Genomic DNA, 14275 nt, shown 5'->3' with positions numbered 1-14275 from the left:
TGGGTTGCCATTCCCTTCTCCAGGGGATCTTCCTGACCTAGGGATTGAACCTGGGTCTCCTATGTTGCAGGTGGATTCTTTACTATCTGAGAGGGAAGTAGAACTCCTTCTCAAATAAGCTTTTGATATAACTCTACTTACAGGAAGTCTTTTATATGCATCAAATTATGTTTCATTATAAAAAGTCTTTCTGAGAAGTTATCATATCATAAATGAGGAGTAAACTCAAACCTTAAAGAATTTTCCTAGAGCCAGATAGTCCAACCCATCAGAGCAGTTGAAAACAACACACTGCTTGGCTACAGCTTTGGCTAAATCTTTAGTAGTTTCAGTCTTTCCAGTGCCAGCTGGCCCCTCAGGTGCTCCTCCAAGGTGCAGATGAAGGGCTCCAAATAAGGTTCTGAAATATAAGAAATAAACAATCTTTGTATAATAATGTGATTTTTATATACATTCAGAAAAAACTTTAAATCAAGAGCCAAATTTTATACTTCCTCAGCAAAAATTCCTTCCTTCCTAACCCATGAAAATCTTTGTCTGTTTTATATTTTACTTCTGAATAGCTGTATATGTGACAAAATCAGAACAAACTCATCTTTGAAATTCAATGCTGACTTCTGGAGAATTCAGTTGATCCTGAACCATGCAATTACCCTACTGCAAGCATATGGAAATGCTACATAAAAAATGATAACTTTGGAAATATAGAACCATTTTTGAGAGAATGAAAAGCAAATTATCAAAGAAGAGACAATGCATAGCTGGAAAAGTAATTAGGTGATAAAGCTGTAGAGATGCACATTGGTTTGGAATTTGTAAATAAACACAGTGCATTTATACCCACACAGAAACAAAAGTTCTTAGAACTGAGCAAGCTGAGGAGCTGGATTCACTATTTAAACCCAGAAGATTTGAAAGGTTGCCTTGGGTATAAATGGGAACTAAAATTACTTTAGCAGCCTACTCAGGAGACAAAGAAGAGTCAATGAAGGGACAGGAAGCTTATACTTCATGCAGTGCCCAGTGAGAAATCAACAACATTCATAAAGGGTGCCATCAAATTTCCATTCCCCGGTAGCTCAGCTGGTAAAGAATCCACCTGCAATGCAGAAGACCCCAGTTTGATCCCTGGGTCAGAAAGATCCACTGGAGAAGGGAATGGCTACTGATGGGCATATGAACCCAAACTGAGAAATTAACATTAAATTTCTGTTCTGGACCAGAGAAAATCCTAGAGCCCTCCACAGAGATAAATGTAAAACTGTTCCACATGGACACCTCCACAAATGAGAAATGGAAGACCACCTGGGGAAACAATCCTACTAAAATGAGCTCACAGTTAAAACCAGAAAGAGAGATCAAAATTAAGAATCAGACTTGCAATGACAAAGGCAGTTAGGCAGTTGGACAATGGTCTGAGAGGGCTACTGTATATATGGCACTCTGCCTTCTTTCGTATCCTGGTGGTTTAGGAAGATTTTAAATAAAAAGCAATAGACATCAGACAATTCTGAGGAAAAAAAGAAGTCAATCTCATAAAAGAGGAAACTTGAAATTTAGCAATGAAAAACATAATATCTGAACTTTTGAAAATTCAATGAACAGAATAAATAGCAGAGAAAACATGCAGAAATAGAATTATGCACACTAGAAGATAAGTAGGAGGATATCACCCAGGGAAAGAGGCCAACAATAAGAAAAGTTAAAGACATAGAAAAAAGAAGGAAAAGAATGGGGAAAAGGCAAAATTCTAAAAACAATGGCTGAAAATTTGCTAGAACTGAAGAAAGATATTAACTAGAAAAAGTCCCAAGTAGGATAAATAAAAACTCCTTCACATCTAATAACATCCAGTGAACATCAACAATAAAGAGAAAACCTTAAAAACTACAACAGAGAAAGTTACTTATAAAGGAATAAAACTAATAATTAGAATAACAGACTAATCAGCAGTAGCAATAAATGCCAGTAGAATAGTATCTTTGGAGAGCTAAGGGGAAATTACTGTTCATCTACAGTTTTACACCTAGCTAATCTATTGGAAAAGACCCTGATGCTGAGAAAAATTTAGGGCAGGAGGAAAAGAGGATGAGATGGTTGGATGGCATCATCGACTAAATGGATATGAGTTTGGGCAAATTCTGGGAGACAGTGAAGGACAGGGAAGTCTATTGTGCTGCAGTCCATGGGGTAGCAAAGAGTTGGACACAACTGAGAGACTGAACAACAACAATCTAGTGAAGACCAAGAAAAAAAGAAGAGCAAGAGGCATTTTAACTTATATGCAGAGTACATCATGTGAAATGCAGGGCTGGGTGAAGCTGGAATCAAGATTGCCAGGAGAAATATCAATAACCTCAGATACGCAGATGACACCACCCTTGTGGCAGAAAGCAAAGAGGAACTAAAGAGCCTCTTGATGAAGGTGAAAGAGGAGAGGGGAAAAGTTGCCTTAAAGCTCAACATTCAGAAAACTAAGATCATGGCATCCGGTCCCATCACTTCGTGGCAAAGTGATGGGGAAACAACAGAAACAGTGACAGACTATTTTCTGGGCTCCAAAATCACTCCAGACGGTGACTGCAGCCATGAAATTAAAAGATGCTTACTCCTTGGAAGAAAAACTATGACAAACCTAGATAGCGTATTAAAAGCTACAATAAACCTATTGAAAAGCAGAGACATTACTTTGCCAACAAAGGTCCATATAGTCAAAGCTATGGGTTGGGAAGATCCCCTGGAGAAGGAAATGGCAACCCACTCCAGTACTCTTGCCTGGAAAATCCCATGGACTGAGAAGCCTGGTAGGCTACAGTTCATGGTGTCGCAAAGAGTCGGACACGACTGAGCAACTTCACTCACCTACATATTAGTTGTAAAAATGTGTAACAGTATATAAATAGAGATCAGCTTGTATTAGAATTTCGACTAAACCCCCAAGCTGAGAGCTTTAAAATATTTAGTCAAGAGGATGCCTGCAGTTTCTGCTGATGGCAGAGTAGGAGAAAACAGGGACAGTAAGAAAGATGCACTCTTACTGATGGTAAAACACATGTATCATCTGACAAGGTCTAGATCCCACTGGTAGGGAGCCAGTCTTGAGTTAAGCTGAATGGGCCCAGGTGCAGTAGACCCACGTAGAATCAGAGAAGACCCCAGGAAGAGGGTCTGTGTGTAGTCGACCTCAGTAGAGGCTGAAGCAAAAGTCACCAGCAGCCAGCCAGAGAAGGCATTTTCCACAGGTGGGAGGATCAGGTGATTGGGGGCTTCCCAAATCCACATAAACATCCCTTGGGACATCTGGTACGTCTGAACTTGTGCCATCATGGAGGGCACTAGACAGCAAAAGGTAGTTGTTACCCAAGACACCGGTCACCTGTAAACCTACCTCTCCCTTTCCTTCGCCTCTCCTCTATCAAATTCCAACACGGGAGAGGCCAAAAGAAGGGCTATTGAGGGGAGGGTGCAATGGATAGGGATAATAATGACAAAAGATTGACCACGTTTATCAGTACCTTCCCAAATGCAGGCCACAAGCTTGAGTCAAGCTTGACCTGGGAGGAAGGGACGTTTTAAATTGGATGAAAAATAGTAACTGATTTTATACCTAAATGGACTTTTAACATCTGAAAAGAATAATTCTATTTATTAATATATTAGAGTCACCAGAAAGAGTAGGGAATATCTGAGAAACAGTAGAGTATCCTAGATTTTATCCATAAATGGGGATAATATTTGATAGAGCAAGTTTAAAAGAATAGTGATAAAAAAGGATAAAACTGCTTTCTGCTTGCATCCTGAAATTAGTAAACTAGTTACATTGGAAGAAAATGAAAAAATGAAGTTTAATTTAGTATTTAACAAATCTGGAATATGGTGAATGGAAACTGGAAGTTAAAAATAAAGGTCTTTTATTATTCAGGACAACAGAAAATAATGTACATGTAAACACCTATGAGATATATAATGGAGATATCTACCAGTATGTGTGTGGTGAAACCTTACAGGAGAGAGGCCTTGGCTGGAGGCACTGGTTTGGGGATCTTCAGGATGTAGGCTGTTAAAGCCTAAAGAGTAGAGACTTCCTTGGTGGTCCAGTGGCTAAGGCTCCAAGCATCTCAATGCAGATAGCCCTGGGTTCAATTCCTGGTCAGGGAACTAGATCCCACATGCCACAACTAAGAGTTCTCATATCACAACAAAGATCAAGCCTCCCACGTGCCACAACTAAGACCATGTGCAGCCGAATACATAAATAAATAAAATTTTTAAAAAGTCTAAGAGTAGATGAGAACATTCAGGAAACCATGAAGCATGACACAAAGCACTACATGAAAATACAATTTAAGGGATGAAACAGGATGCCTCAAATGATCCAAAGGAACAGTCAAAAAGTTTCAAGAAGGAAGGAGAAACTAACAATGTAAAAAAGCAATAGCACTGCCCAACAATACTTAGGGCTGAGAGGTCTAGAGCCGAGAGGAAGAAGTCAGCAGAGAAAGAAACTGAAGGTCCCCAATGTTCATCGCAGCACTGTTTATAATAGCCAGGACATGGCAGCAACCTAGATGTCCATCAACAGATGAATGGATAAGAAAACTGTGGTACATATACACAATGGAGTATTACTCAGCCATGAAAAAGAATACATTTGAATCAGTTCTAATGAGGTGGATGAAACTGGAGCCGATTATACAGAGTGAAGTAAGCCAGAAAGAAAAACACCAATACAGTATACTAATGCATATATATGGAATTTAGAAAGATGGTAACAACAACCCTGTATGCAAGACAGCAAAAGAGACACAGATGTACAGAACAGTCTTTTGGACTCTGTGGGAGAGGTGGGGGGGGGGATGATTTGGGAGAATGGCATTAAAACATGTATAATATCATATAAGAAATGAATCGCCAGTCCAGGTTCGATGCAGGATACAGGAAGCTTGGGGCTGGTGCACTGGGATGACCCAGAGGGATGGGATAGGGAGGGAGGTGGGAGCGGGGTTGAGGATGGGGAACACGTGTACACCCATGGTGGATGCATGTTGATGTATGGCAAAGCCAATACAATATTGTAAAGTAAAAAAATAATAATAATAATAAATATAAATTAAAAAAAAAGAAATTGAAGACCAAGTTGAGAAAAGAATAGTCCAGGAAAGATAACGGAGGATATATTTTGGTCCTTAAAAAAATTAAGTGATCTAGAGATAAGTGAAAGCTTTTTTTCCAATTAGATCTTTAAATTAATGAGTTTACCTGTAACATCTGTCAGTGAGTGGAGTAATAACCAGCCTAGGGGAATTGCCCAGATATTCATATCCATATCGTAAGCCAGCATTGATCATCTTTGTTTCTAAATTATTTTCCTAATATAAATCAGATAAAATGAAGTTAGCTTAAACTGTAAAATTTAAATAATATGAAATCTCAAGCTCTTTAATAAATAATAGCCATGCTATAAACAATATCTTTAAAATTGACTTTTCAGACATCATTTAATTAAGTAGAACAATTCAATATCTAACTTCCTTGGATAAGATTTGAAGTTACTGGCCTCAATTTTTCCCATAGAACTTTGGAAAATATATTTGTTCATTCTCATATTTTCTTTAAGTTTGCTAACACTATTTTATTAAGGTATAATTGACGTACAATATTATATTAGTTTCAGGTACATAACGTAATGATTCCATTCTTATATTTATTACAAAATGATCATCATAATAAATCAACATTCATCATCATACATAGTAACAGAATTTTTTTCCTGTGAGTTTCAAGCATGCAAAACAGTATTATTAACTATTGTTGTCATGCTATATATTACATCCCCATGAATTACTTGTTTTGTACTTGGAAGTTTGAACCTTTTGACTCCCTTCACCCATTTCTCTCACCTCTCAACCTGCACCCCCAGCCTTTGGGAACCCCTAGTATATTTTATATATCAGCTTGTTTCGTGTTGTTCTTTGTTTTATTTTCTTTTGTTTTTTAGATTCCACATATATGTGAGATCCCATGGTATGTGTTCTTTATTTTGGATTTAACCTCTTATCAGATATATAATTTGCAAATATTTTCTCCTTTTCAGTAGGTTGCCTTCCCATTCTGTTGATGGTCTTCCTTGATGTACAAAAGGCCTTTAGTTTGATGTAGTCCCACTTGTTTGTTTGTTTTTTTTTTTCTTTTTTTTGCTCTTGTTGGCTTTGATTTGGGTGTCAAATTAAAAAAAAAAAAAATCCCTATCACCAAAGTCAAGGAGCTTACTTCTCTAAGAGTTTTATGGTTTCAGGTCCTACACTCAATTCTTTAATCCATTTTGAGTTACTTTTGAGGTATGATGTAAGATAACAGTCCTACTTCATTCTTTTGCATGTGGTTTTCCAGTTTTCCCAACACCATTTATTAAAGAGATTGTCCTTTCCACATTTTATAGTCTTGGTTCCTTCATCATAAATTACCATACATATGTAGATTTATTTCTGGACTCTGTTTTGTTCCAATGATCTATGTATCTGTTTTTATGGCAATACCATACTGGTTTTATTACTTTAGCTTTAGCTTAATTTATTACTTTAGCTTTGTAATATAACTTGAAATCAGGAAGTGTGATGCTTCCAGCTTTGCTCTTTCTCAAGACTGCTTTTCTATTTGGGGTTTTTCCTGTTTCCATAAAAATATTAGGAATGTTCTGTTTTTTTTTTTTTTTGTGAAATATGCCATTGGAATTTTGATAGAAATTGTAGTAAATCTGTAGATTGCTTTGGGAAGTATGGACATTTTTTTTTTATTTTATTTTTTAACTTTACAATATTATATTGGTTTTGCCATATATCGAAATGAATCCGCCACAGGTATACATGTGTTCCCCATCCTGAACCCTCCTCCCTCCTCCCTCCCCATACCATCCCTCTGGGTCGTCCCAGTGCACCAGCCCCAAGTATCCAGTATCGTGCATCGAACCTGGACTGGCAACTCGTTTCACATATGATATTATACATATTTCAATGCCATTCTCCCAAATCATCCCACCCTCTCCCTCTCCCACAGAGTCCAAAAGACTGTTCTATACATCAGTGTCTCTTTTGCTGTCTCATATACAGGATTATTATTACCACCTTTCTAAATTCCATATATGTGCGTTAGTCAGAATGGCTGCGATCCAAAAGTCCACAAGCAATAAATGCTGGAGAGGGTGTGGAGAAAAGGGAATCCTCTTACACTGTTGGTGGGAATGCAAACTAGTACAGCCACTATGGAGAACAGTGTGGAGATTCCTTAAAAAACTGGAAATAGAACTGTCTGATGATCCAGCAATCCCACTGCTGGGCATACACACTGAGGAAACCAGAAGGGAAAGAGACACGTGTACCCCAGTGTTCATCGCAGCACTGTTTATAATAGCCAGGACATGGAAGCAACCTAGATGTCCATCAGCAGATGAATGGATAAGAAAGCAGTGGTACATATACACAATGGAGTATTACTCAGCCATTAAAAAGAATACATTTGAATCAGTTCTAATGAGGTGGATGAAACTGGAACCTATCATACAGAGTGAAGTAAGCCAGATGGACATTTTAATAATGTTAATCCTTCCAATCCATGAACACAGATCTTTGCTTTTATTCATGTCTTAAATTTCTTTCATTAGCGTCTTACATTTTTCAGTTTATAGGGCCTTCACTTTTTTGGTTAAATTTATTCCTAGGTATTTTATTTTTTTGAGCAATTATAAACGGGATTGCTTTCTTAATTATTCTTTTAGATAGTTCATTATTCTTCTATATTTTCAATCATTTGTTCCATGAGTTTTCACTGTAGAGTATTATCATCATCACCATTTTATATCTAAGGAAGCTGGTGCCTGAAGAGAGCAACTTAACTTTCCAATGTCACACAGCTGGTAAGGGGAAGATATAGCATTAGAAACTATGAATGCACAGTCTGGGCTCCTAACCACCATGCACATAGCCTCATATAGTGTTCCAGGGTTCTGGTTCTTTTATCTCTTCTCCTTCCACTGCATACATCCCCAAAACCTTTCACAAAAGTGACTATGATGAGAATTTTCGAGTCTGTATCTCCAATCATCAGCTCTCTCTTCCCACTCTCAACAGGCCCAAGCTTGTTCACTGTACTGTTCCTGCTCCTCCCGCTTCCCTGATGGTGACTGCCATCACCAGCCACCCAGATATGCTGATAAAAGCCTTCCTCCAGATCATATTTTAGGTTCCTTCAACTGATCAATATGAGAAAAGTTTAATGACTAAATCAGACTAAAACATTCTGATTTGTATATTCTTTAGATGTATCAGGAATCAAAAAAAAATTTTAACTGATTAGTTTCAACATTTTGCAGATTCAGCAAGCATAATGACTAATTTCAACTGAGTAAGTTTTTATAATTCCTCATAGTTTGTGTGTGTCTATATTATTTCTATGTAACTATGTATTTGGATATAGATATACACATAGTTTTCATACACATGACATACAAATTTTGGCTGCCTTAATCTTCAATGTGGTGAAGGCTTGTTTGGGTATAGTTAGCCATCAGCAAGAAAAATCCTGTATTACCAATACTATCACCTATGTGAGCTAGCAAGCACAAATTAAACAGGTGTGATCTGAAATTGCTGTGTAATAACATTCAGTAATATTACTTACTTGCCAATAGTACCTAAGCTGACTTAACCATTCAAAGTCCGAGTCATCATTAACTTTCTTTTTAACAAGTGTTGTGAGAACATCTCTAGCATGGACATCCAGCACCACAAGGGCTCCCAGAGTAACACATTTTGCTTGGACAATTTGCCACGAACCAACGTGACAATATCATCAATTTGCTTGTTACATCTTTCCAAATATTCCTCAAGGGCCTGAAAGAAAATAAGATATAATTACTCAATGTGGTCAGAATCCCTTTGAACAAAAATTTTTTGACCTAGCACATATACAGAGTAGAGTATTATCTACATTTTTATCATAACTTGCAATACTACATAACTTAAAAATAATCAATTTCTTTTTACTACAAAGGTATTAGGTTTTCAATGGCAACGATCTTTCAATTGAAAAATCTTTCAGTGGGAAAGACTGAAGGCAAAAGGAGAAAGCGGCAGCAAAGGATAAGATGGTAAGATAACATCACTGACTCAATAAACATGAATCTGAGCATACTCCAGGAGATAGTGGAGGATAGAGGAGCCTGGAATGCTACAGTCTATGAGGTCACAGAGTTGAAGATGACTTAGCAACTGAACAAGAAAAACAAATTGGGTGAACAATCTCAATCAGGCCAGATTGAGTAAACATACATGGTCTGTGGCTATCCAACACCCTTCCCTTTCCGCTTTTCACGCCTGTATGTTCTGTGGTTGTGGTGAGCTGTCAGTCATATTGTCCCATCTCCAAAGCAACACGAAGGAGGGTATGTGTGACTAACCAGAGCGAATCACAATTCTTTCCAAGGACTACTATACTGATAGGAAGAAAAGTGCTTTTCACAAGACTTGGAAGACTCTGAGTACACCAATCTGAAGTTACTGAAAGCCTTCACCCTCACTGCAGAATAAAGCCCATAGAGACCAGCAGAGATGAAAAACAGACAACAAGAGAGAAACTGCAACAGTGATGAACAGAGATTCTAATTCCAAATGCTCCATCTTAGATCCCATGAGTCCTTCTAGTACTCACAGGGAGCTGTGAGTACCAAAAGCTTCTGAGTAGGATTTCATGCTGGGAAAGACTGAGGGCAGGAGGAGAAGGCAGCGACAGAGGACGAGATGGCTGGATGGCATCACTGATTCAATGGACATGCGTTTGAGTAAACTCCGGGAGATAGTGAAGGACAGGGAAGACTGGTGTGTTGCAGTCCATTACGTCACAGACATGACTTAGCGACTGAACAACAAGAATCTACTATTTACATTAGCAGAATATATTTTTTCTTTACTAGAAAAGCCAAACTTAGAACTAAAATTTAGCTTCAAACTGTGATAAATTAAGTTCTTTAGGAACTATACCATATGAATCAATGAGAATTCAGATCAGCTAAATTGAAAAAATCATGATACTAAATTGTTTTTGTTATATTTTCTTCATTGTAAACTGTTCTGTACAGTAAACTAATGAATCTAAAAATAACTACTGGTCTTACGTTTAGATCTTTAATCCATTTTGAGTTTATTTTTGTGTATGGTGTTAGAAAGTGGTCCAGTTTCATTCTTTTACAAGTGGTTGACCAGATTTCCCAGCACCACTTGTTAAAGAGATTGTCTTTAATCCACTGTATATTCTTGCCTCCTTTGTCAAAGATAAGGTGTCCATATGTGCGTGGATTTATCTCTGGGCTTTCTATTTTATTCCATTGATCAATATTTCTGTCTTTGTGCCAGTACCATACTGTCTTGATAACTGTGGCTTTGTAGTAGAGCCTGAAGTCAGGTAGGTTGATTCCTCCAGTTCCATTCTTCTTTCTCAAGATCGTTTTGGCTATTCGAGGTTTTTTGTATTTCCATACAAATTGTGAAATTATTTGTTCTAGCTCTGTGAAGAATACTGTTGGTAGCTTGATAGGGATTGCATTGAATCTATAAATTGCTTTGGGTAGTATACTCATTTTCACTATATTGATTCTTCCAATACATGAACATGGTATATTTCTCCATCTATTAGTGTCCTCTTTGATTTCTTTCACCAGTGTTTTATAGTTTTCTGTATATAGGTCTTTAGTTTCTTTAGGTAGATATATTCCTAAGTATTTTATTCTTTCCATTGCAATGGTGAATGGAATTGTTTCCTTAATTTCTCTTTCTGTTTTCTCATTATTAGTGTATAGGAATGCAAGGGATTTCTGTGTGTTGATTTTATATCCTGCAACTTTACTATAGTCATTGATTATTTCTAGTAATTTTCTGGTGGAATCTTTAGGGTTTTCTATGTAGAGGATCATGTCATCTGCAAATAGTGAGAGTTTGACTTCTTCTTTTCCAATTTGGATTCCTTTTATTTCTTTTTCTGCTCTGATTGCTGTGGCCAAAACTTCCAAAACTATGTTGAATAGTAATGGTGAAAGTGGGCACCCTTGTCTTGTTCCTGACTTTAGAGGAAATGCTTTCAATTTTTCACCATTGAGGATAATGTTTGCTGTGGGTTTGTCATATATAGCTTTTATTATGTTGAGGTATGTTCCGTCTATTCCTGCTTTCTGGAGAGTTTTTATCATAAATGGATGTTGAATTTTGTCAAAGGCTTTCTCTGCATCTATTGAGATAATCATATGGTTTTTATTTTTCAATTTGTTAATGTGGTGTCTTACATTGATTGATTTGCAGATATTGAAGAATCCTTGCATCCCTGGGATAAAGCCCACTTGATCATGGTGTATGATCTTTTTAATGTGTTGTTGGATTCTGATTGCTAGAATTTTGTTAAGGATTTTTGCATCTATGTTCATCAGTGATATTGGCCTGTAGTTTTCTTTTTTTGTGGCATCTTTGTCAGGTTTTGGTATTAGGGTGATGGTGGCCTCATAGAATGAGTTTGGAAGTTTACCTTCCTCTGCAATTTTCTGGAAGAGTTTGAGCAGGATAGGTGTTAGCTCTCCTAGAGGAGAACATAGGCAAAACACTCTCCGACATACATCACAGCAGGATCCTCTATGACCCACCTCCCAGAATATTGGAAATAAAAGCAAAAATAAACAAATGGGACCTAATTAACCTTAAAAGCTTCTGCACATCAAAGGAAACTATTAGCAAGGTGAAAAGACAGCCTTCAGAATGGGAGAAAATAATAGCAAATGAAGCAACCGACAAACAACTAATCTCAAAAATATACAAGCAACTCCTACAGCTCAACTCCAGAAAAATAAACGACCCAATCAAAAAATGGGCCAAAGAACTAAATAGACACTTCTCCAAAGAAGACATACAGATGGCTAACAAACACATGAAAAGATGCTCAACATCACTCATTATCAGAGAAATGCAAATCAAAACCACTATGAGGTACCATTTCACACCAGTCAGAATGGCTGCGATCCAAAAGTCTACAAATAATAAATGCTGGAGAGGGTGTGGAGAAAAGGGAACCCTCTTACACTGTTGGTGGGAATGCAAACTAGTACAGCCACTATGGAGAACAGTGTGGAGATTCCTTAAAAAACTGGAAATAGAACTGCCTTATGATCCAGCAATCCCACTGCTGGGCATACACACTGAGGAAACCAGAAGGGAAAGAGACACGTGTACCCCAATGTCCATCGCAGCACTGTTTATAATAGCCAAGACATGGAAGCAACCTAGATGTCCATCAGCAGATGAATGGATAAGAAAGCAGTGGTACATATACACAATGGAGTATTACTCAGCCATTAAAAAGAATACATTTGAATCAGTTCTAATGAGGTGGATGAAACTGGAGCCTATTATACAGAGTGAAGTAAGCCAGAAGGAAAAACATAACTACAGTATACTAACGCATATATATGGAATTTAGAAAGATGGTAACAATAACCCGGTGTACAAGACAGCAAAAGAGACACTGATGTATAGAACAGTCTTATGGACTCTGTGGGAGAGGGAGAGGGTGGGAAGATTTGGGAGAATGGCAATGAAACATGTAAAATATCATGTATGAAACAAGTTGCCAGTCCAGGTTCGATGCACGATGCTGGATGCTTGGGGCTGGTGCACTGGGATGGCCCAGAGGGATGGTATGGGGAGGGAGGAGGGAGGAGGGTTCGGGAGGGGGAACACATGTATACCTGTGGCGGATTCATTTTGATATTTGGCAAAACTAATACAATTATGTAAAGTTTAAAAATAAAATAAAATTAGAAAAAAAATAAAATAAAAATAACTACTATTATATAATCTGCCAAAATGAACCTGGTCTGGAATAAAATACTTTTATCATACCTCTGTTCAGTTCAGTTGCTCAGTCATGTCTGACTTTTTCTGATCCTATGGACTGCAGCACACCAGGCTTCCCTGACTATCACCAACTCCTGGAGCTTGCTCAAACTCATGTCCATTGAATTGGTGATATGCACAATGATACATTTACTCAAAATCATATAGATATTTTCAATAACCCAAGTTTTTATTACTTCATGTATTTTTAGCCCTCTAATGCCTCATACTGACTAGTTCCACAGTCAATATTCTTTGAATAAATAAATGGAAATGGATCCAGAGGGGAACAGGTCCTCTGGGAGCAGGACAGACAACAAGGTGCCATTATAGCATTAAGCTCTAGACAACTTGGGGTGTCTGCAGTGAGTGGAAATGCCTAGTCTTCTCTGAGGCTGCCAAGAAGTCTCCAGCTACTCAAGTAAAGTCATCGGTTTCAGATGTGAACCACACATTAATTAGGGGAAAAGTTATCAACACATAAAATACAAAAACATATGCTATCCTCCCAAGATAGAACTACATATGAAATTTTCTTAAATCATCAATGCTTTTGGATCCTAAAACATGTGCCCCTCCTGATGCTGCTACAGAACTTAAATAAGCCAAATATGCATGTGATGTGACAGGGACAAGGCACACAGGAGCAGATGAAGGGCATACTCATGCAGAGTATTCACAAGCAGAGGAAAAAGAAGAGAATTTTTAAGGACACATACAAAGCCTAATTTCATTCCATGAAATTTAGCTATGTAAAACACCACAAAATACAACAGAAGAGAACAATCTAGCAAGCAACGGCAAAGACTCTCTGCTGCTGCTACTGCTGCTAAGTCGCATCAGTCGTGTCTGACTCTGTGCAACCCCATAGATGGCAGCCCAACAGGCTCCCCGGTCCCTGGGATTCTCCAGGCAAGAACACTGGAGTGGGTTGCCATTTCCTTCTCCAATATTGGAGAAGAAAAGACTCTAAATCCCACTAAATTACAGCTTTAGAGGACCTACATCTATGAAGCTGAGTTCCCCTGGAATAACAGTCACTCAAGGCATGGATTCTCCTTTTGTCTTTCTGTGTGAATGGTTCTATATGTGTACCATATTAAGTGACAGAAAAAATGAAGAAAACTAATAAATGAGTGAATAAATAACCTCATCTCAGTATCAGTGGATACTGATGTAAACCAAGGGCGGGGGGAAACCTATTTGTATCTTTATACAATATGGTAAGAATTGCAGGCAGATAGTTTCACTTTTCACTTTCATGCATTGGAGAAGGAAATGGCAACCCACTCCAGTGTTCTTGCCTGGAGAATCCCAGGGACAGGGGACCTGCCCTGGTGGGCTGCCGTCTA

At 37.9% G+C, this 14275-nt stretch overlaps 1 protein-coding gene across 1 annotated transcript in view; it reads right to left on the bottom strand.

Annotated features, from left to right (window-relative positions):
- Window positions 1–14275, bottom strand: part of DNAH7 (dynein axonemal heavy chain 7) — a 259815-nt gene that overhangs the window by 148818 nt on the left and 96722 nt on the right. Inside the window, 4 exon segments of the mRNA XM_086366894.1 lie at window positions 232–400; window positions 5260–5369; window positions 8674–8801; window positions 8804–8885. Coding sequence (XP_086223020.1) covers window positions 232–400; window positions 5260–5369; window positions 8674–8801; window positions 8804–8885 — 489 coding nt within the window.

This window comes from Bos grunniens, chromosome 2, assembly GCF_055505025.1.
Source record: "Bos grunniens cultivar Pamir isolate PY7600 chromosome 2, Bosgru_T2T1.0, whole genome shotgun sequence".
Classification (NCBI taxonomy): domain Eukaryota; kingdom Metazoa; phylum Chordata; class Mammalia; order Artiodactyla; family Bovidae; genus Bos; species Bos grunniens.
This window is presented reverse-complemented; position numbering and strand designations above follow the sequence as displayed.